The sequence below is a fragment of the Hipposideros armiger genome, unplaced genomic scaffold (assembly GCF_001890085.2).
Source record: "Hipposideros armiger isolate ML-2016 unplaced genomic scaffold, ASM189008v1 scaffold_172, whole genome shotgun sequence".
Taxonomy (NCBI): Eukaryota; Metazoa; Chordata; class Mammalia; order Chiroptera; family Hipposideridae; genus Hipposideros; species Hipposideros armiger.
In genome coordinates, this window is record NW_017731522.1 from 757,539 (window position 1) to 763,831 (window position 6,293).

The 6,293-nt window shown below is 41.6% G+C and overlaps 1 protein-coding gene across 18 annotated transcripts in view; it reads right to left on the reverse strand.

Annotated features, from left to right (window-relative positions):
* The window catches only part of MAGI1 (membrane associated guanylate kinase, WW and PDZ domain containing 1), a 705,149-nt gene that overhangs the window by 130,046 nt on the left and 568,810 nt on the right, over positions 1 to 6,293 (reverse strand). For all 18 annotated transcript variants that reach the window (XM_019652050.1, XM_019652047.1, XM_019652041.1 and 15 more), the window contains one exon: positions 138 to 257. In XM_019652050.1, the coding sequence (XP_019507595.1) occupies positions 138 to 257 (120 nt within the window). The remainder of the gene's footprint in view (positions 1 to 137; positions 258 to 6,293) is intronic.

Genomic DNA, 6,293 nt, shown 5'->3' on the forward strand with positions numbered 1-6,293 from the left:
ATATTGAGGTGAACTGCAGTCTCCCATGGTTGTTGAGACCTCACTAGCCCACAGAGCACTTCTGCCTAGATGGCCCTGGAGCCTCTGAAGCACCCAGGAGAGAGGTGTCCTCCGCGCGGCTACCCGGGTCAGCTCACCTTCATAGGTGCCGACTTCCAGGAGAGTCCCGCTCCGCTCGAGGTCCAAGAACTCCTTCACACTCAGAAAGTTATAGTCCACGCCAGGTGCTTCTCCTTCTCGCGGAGATCGGGTTGTGCCTGCAGCAGACAGACAAAGGCACAAGACACCATCAGTCAACTAAAACAGGAAGCGCCAATCAAGGTGTAATTAAAATAACCTGTTCAGTAAGCTGGCGCATGAAGACAGTGAGACCGATCTGCCTGGACAGGGACCTGGTAAAGGCAACTTCTTTCCAACAGACCGGCATCCTCACTTCCTCCCTCTACCTGGGACTCGCAAAGAGGAGAAAGAGAAAACCATGCACAGAGAAGAAACCCTGGGAGAGTTTCATCCTTTTAAAAATGCACTGAATGAGAAAGATGAACGAGATTTGATACAGAAAACATTCATAATCAGCAGCTTTGAGGACTCGGGTAAATACTACAACATTATCCACCGTAAGCTCGGAGCCTAAGGGGTTTATATTTTTATCACAGGCTTTGAGAGTCTTGTGTTCCTCAGAACATCCGGCAAGCGCCAGTATAATAAGCCTTTTGGAGAAAATGACACCCACTGCGTAAACACGTCACTAGAGAAATGTGATTGCTCGGGATCTGTGGCTGGATAGCTCCCAGGGACTAAACAACTCCACTGCTCTCCATGTAATTAGTATGTTGGGTGAAAAGAGGCCACCCGTAAGCTCTGACTGGAGAGAAAGGGCACTGCATTTGCTAGAAAATTCTCCCCCGGAATTAAGCTGGTTATTCTCTCAATAGNCTGATTGATTTCAGGTACCATATCAAATAAATTAGCTCAGTGCCACAATCAGGAAGTTGGGCCAAGGAGAAAAGACACATTTCTCCCTGTCTTCTTGGCTTGACTTGCCTTGATATTGATTCTGTCTAGTGACAGAAAGAGAAGTTGGTTCAAATTGCAAAGTGGACATCAATTACAAACTCAACGAATAACTTTGATGTCTTCTGAGGGGTGATAGCTGGGTTCCTTCTACAGCCAGAAAGGGCCTCTGCTCTGTTGGGGTGCATACAACCCTCAGCATTAGAGCTGGTGGGTGGAAAGTTCCAGCAAGGAGGCGTGCCCCCCGCCCCCACCATCCCGAAACCTGGCCCTTTCCAGAGTTTCTTATTTCAGCAAATGGTAGCAGCATCTATCTAGTTATGTAAGACAGAAACCAGGAGTCATCCTAGGAGGATTATCATTGCCTGCTTCTTTACCTCATTATAACAAATATATTACCAAGTCCAGCTTTTTACAATCAATCACATACATATCTCTAGATTCATCACCACCACCAATGTAATCCAAAACTAACTCCAATTAGGACTGCCAGATAAAATGCAAGATTGGGTATTCTGTACTTTTATTTGCCAAATCTAGCAACCTAACTCCAGGTCAACAGTCAGAGCTCACCGCAATTACAGCTTCTGTAGGGGAAGCTCTTCCCTACTCCACAGAGATCATATCTCCCTATTCTATGGTCTCCTTTATAGATCCTAACACACTTACAATTGTATATTTATTTCTGTGATTATTTGAATAATGTGTCTCGTGCACTAGACTGTGAGACCCACAAGAACAATGATACAATCTGGTTTTGCTCAGTATTTCATCTTTAATGAATGAGCAAACTAGTAATAGAGCCTACAAAAGCAGTGTCAATTTCCAGGCAGCAGACACAGGAAATACTGGCATTCTCGTCCCGCCTGTGACATGACCTGGGTGACTGGCGTTCAGCCAGGCTTTGTCCCCAATTCCCTTTAATGTCTTGATCAGTCTCTCTGGATCTCAGTTTCATAACCTGAAGAAATGAGCTCTACTGCATTTCCATCTTTAAAATCCTACAACTTTGTAATTCTAATCCTCAAACAAATATTGGGCCTGAAAATATGTTCTGAAGATTGTCAGGCCTTGAGATTTTACTGGTTCACTCTACTTGCCTGCCATGTCACATGTCACTGAAAGCATCCACAAAAAAACAATCACCACTCCTCTGCAGTGACATCCTTCTTGGGAGGATTTAAAATTATACTTTTTTAAAAGGAGTTTAACACTTAGAGAGGTTCTTTAGCTCTCTGAAGTCAGATGAGTGAGAAGGGAAAGATGTTTTGAAGAGGTCCTCACCCTTCCTTGCAGAAGGTTTATTCTTGAATTACATTGTAAATTATGGCAGCCACCAGGCACACGTGACTATTTAAGGTTAAATTTGTCGAAATTAAACTAAATTTAAAATTCAGTTTCTCAGTTGCAATAGCTACATGTTGAGTGGCTGCCACGCTGGACAGCTCAGAACACTGAACATTCATTTCTATCACTGAAGAAAGTTCTGTTGGATAGCACTGGTGCTAATGGAACCTAAAGGCTGTGGTTCCCTGCCCCCTCTTTTCGAGGACCCATCATCCTACCTGTCTCTTTGTTCATTATCTTGCTCTCTCTGGATACAGTCATTATGCCGGTGCTGACTTCTGAACAAAAAGCAGTCATGAACCTCTCACTTAAACTCATGAAATCCTCTGACACACTTCAGTTCAAATGTCACTTTCTCAAGGGACCTTACTGTGCTGCAGGATTAGATGCAGTGCTCCTTCTATATGCTTCTGGAGCTCGCTGCAGTTTCCTTTGCAGAACACGCATTGCTTGTCTGGAAATTGTTTACATTTAATTGCCTCCCAAGGCTGTCAGGCTGTAGAGTGCAGACCCTGGAGCCAGGAGGCCTGGGTTTACATCCCAGGTTTGGCTCTGGCTCACCATGGGAACTTAAAAAAAAGATAACTGGCATCTTTGGCTTCATACTCCTTTTCTGTAAAATGGGAATAAATTAGAACTACCTCATGGGGTTGTTGGGTAATTGACTTAGTGAATATAATGCACTTTGAAGAGCACCCAGCACCTAATACACACTGGACATATGTTTGTAAAAATGAATAACTAAAAAGCATAAACACCTTTACAGGCAGAGCTGCTTTGGTCTTCTGCCCTGGACATCACACCCTGCGGCTTGAACAATGTCTGACCCAAAGTAAATTCTCAATAGATACCTGTTGAAACAACCTGCTTTAAAACTGCACTGCCAGCCACTTAGTCTATAGTTAGATTCAAAACAGTATCATGAGGTATTTGTACAGGGATTCTCACTGCAGCATCGTTTACCAAACACCAAAAATAGAGGGGGTGGGATGGGGTCTATCCTAAGAGTCCATCTACTACAGGGCGGTTGGTTAAATAAATGACGTACATTCCTACAGGTAATGGGATACTACGACATTTATAAAGAATGAGGTGGAAGTATGTGGGGTAATGTGGAAAGATCTCAAAGATATACGTGAAAGGCAAGAACCAAGTGAAATAAACAAGAATACATATGCACATGCCATTTATGTGGAAGTTTTCTGAATCTTTGCACTAGATCCTTTAACAGTGGTTGCCTACAGGGAGGGGGAACAGCAACTTGGACTTATATATTTTCAAGTTTTTACTATCGGGAATATTCCATCACGCCCATTTCTTACTTACAAATGTTTAAAACGCCTTGCTTTTAGAGAGAGTTTTTTGTTGTGTGCCATACTTTTCCTCTCCGGAAGCAGGACAAGCCGAGAGAAAAAGAATTTGAGCAGGGAAAATGATGGCGAGGACCTAGGAAGTAAATAAGGTATTTTACTGGCAAATCTGCAGGGTTACTGACTAGAAGGGGGAGGGAATCCACTCAGGTGGCCATTGTGGACTGGCCCTGCGTGTAAATATAAGAGCTAATGCTGATTGAGAGCTTACAGGTGTCAGACAGTGTGCTCAGCCCTTTCCAATTATTGTCTCATTTAATCCTAACAATGAGGAAGCACTATTATTATCCTCATCTTACCGAAGGGGAAATGGAGACAGGGAGCATTCAGCAGCTTGCCGGAGGGCACACAGCTCCACAGCAGAGGGGCTGAGAGTCACACTCAGGCGGTGCCATAGCCCAGCCTGCATGCTGGTCAGTGTCCAAGAGACGGCAGCTGCCCTTGAGGGGCTAGTCCAGGGGAGGCAAAGACGGAGGAAGCTCCCTGACTATCTCTCCAGCCCTGTTCTTGTCACTGTATCTGGCATTTAATAAAAATTCCACTTTGCTTTCAGCTTATAAGAGTCAACATAATACACTCCAGTCTGTTCCAAAAAGTGATGAGCCATCTCATATGGCAGGGAAATTATACAGCTAAAAGGTCAAGGACTGAAGAACACTGCAGTCAAATGCCTTAAAAAATGGAATGGATTAATCCTGGGCATAAGGAAATTTCAACTCCAAAATAACTCAGTAACATTCACAGAAATCAGTGTTATATAAGATGCTCAGACATTTTCTGAAAAACGTTTCCCTGTTGCTACATACCAGGAAGTTAGGTTAAGGTACTAATGGGTTAGTTCTACAACTTTTTAGTTACATCTAGGATATTCCTCTTGGGTTTTCGGGAAACTGCGATCTGAAAGGCAAACTGAGCTCAGTTTGGTTCTTGGCTGTAGCATGCTAGAACCAGCTGTACCACCTTGAAAAAGTTCCTAAGTGCTACTTGGCCTCTGCATCCCCATCATGAAATCTGTGGTAATCGCTACCTCTGTCAAAGCAATACAATTAAATGGGAAAACAAAGTGATTCTAGCTATACATCACTTGTAACATAAACACCTCAATAAAATGAGCTATTTTCCTTTTTACCCAGACCAGTTGTTATCTAAGCCACAAGCTTTTCCTTTTCAACCCAACATTCTTTGGCTTTGCACAACCACTCTTACCCTTAACCTCTCCAAAAATGCAAATGGAGGTTTATTTGTTTTTTATATTAGGAGATTCAAGCTCCCCAGATGGGCATAATAAGCGATTTCAGATAAGGACTATTCACTTTCTCTAACCAAAGAAGGTTCATATTTGCTCTCTTCTCAGCCGCTTGAATTTTTAACTGGATTCACAGCGATAAGACAACACGTTAAAGAAGCTCTTGGTACTCCTCCTTTCCTGTCCCTCACTCCTAGGCCTTAATGAACCATTCTTCCTTCAGGCATTCTCCGATCCCCATCCAGGCTCCCAACAACCAGAAAACTAAGACAAGTGATAATTAGCAACACTCAAAAGAAATATTCATGAGTTCCCAATCAGAATTTTGATTAACATCGAAACACTGTCAAACGTATACTCACATATTGGAAACAAACAGTAGGTACAAAGCTAATTCTCTTCCCCTTACCCCTCCAAAGAATGGTACCCCTTAAATCAGAATCAGCACAAAAAGAGTCATGGCCAATGACTTAACTGTTACCCAGTGCCTGGAACAGGGCTCTTCTCACATCAAAGCGATAACAGCCCTAATACAATAATAGTTAACTTTGTATTTACCCTTTGTTTTTAAGCCTAATCTTGAAAATGCCCTTGTTATCGTCCAATAAATCCCCATTTTCAGAGTTTATAAAGAGATACCATAATAACTGACCTACTTAATAACAGTATCATATTACTCCCTTTTGTTTCAAATAATAACACTCAAAAGAGCAAACAAATAATATTGTTTACAGAAAATGGAAGTTTAATGTTTTTCCCACATTTTGCTGACCTTACAATCTCATTTGTGGGAGCTCATCTTATAAATTTTCACCTGTATGGAATTATTTATGTCCATGTTATTCAGTGTTGTAGTATTTTTAAGTATAAAAAATATTTATCCAAAGGGAACTAGTTAAGTCAATTATGGTTTGCCTATACAAAAGGATGACATACATAGCCACTTATAAAATTGCAAAGATCTGTAAAATATACTGTTGAATAAAAGACCAGGTACCAAATCGCACGTATTGTATTCTACCTATTGTGTAAACAGGAAAGAAATAAGAACACACACACACACACACATTTGTATTTACATAAAGAAATTTCAGAACAGTAACTAGAAACTAATAACACTGGTTGTAATATTGGGGGGGGAAGAACTGGAAATTAGGCAGGTGGACAATAGGTACATGAGAGTACTTACTGAATATTTTTTAAATGTTTGCTTTATGAACCACATAAATATATTATCTACTCAAAAGCACATTAAAAATCAACTAGTGGTAAAAATGACATCCCATTCCTTCCAGATTAAAACAACAGTACCTCTA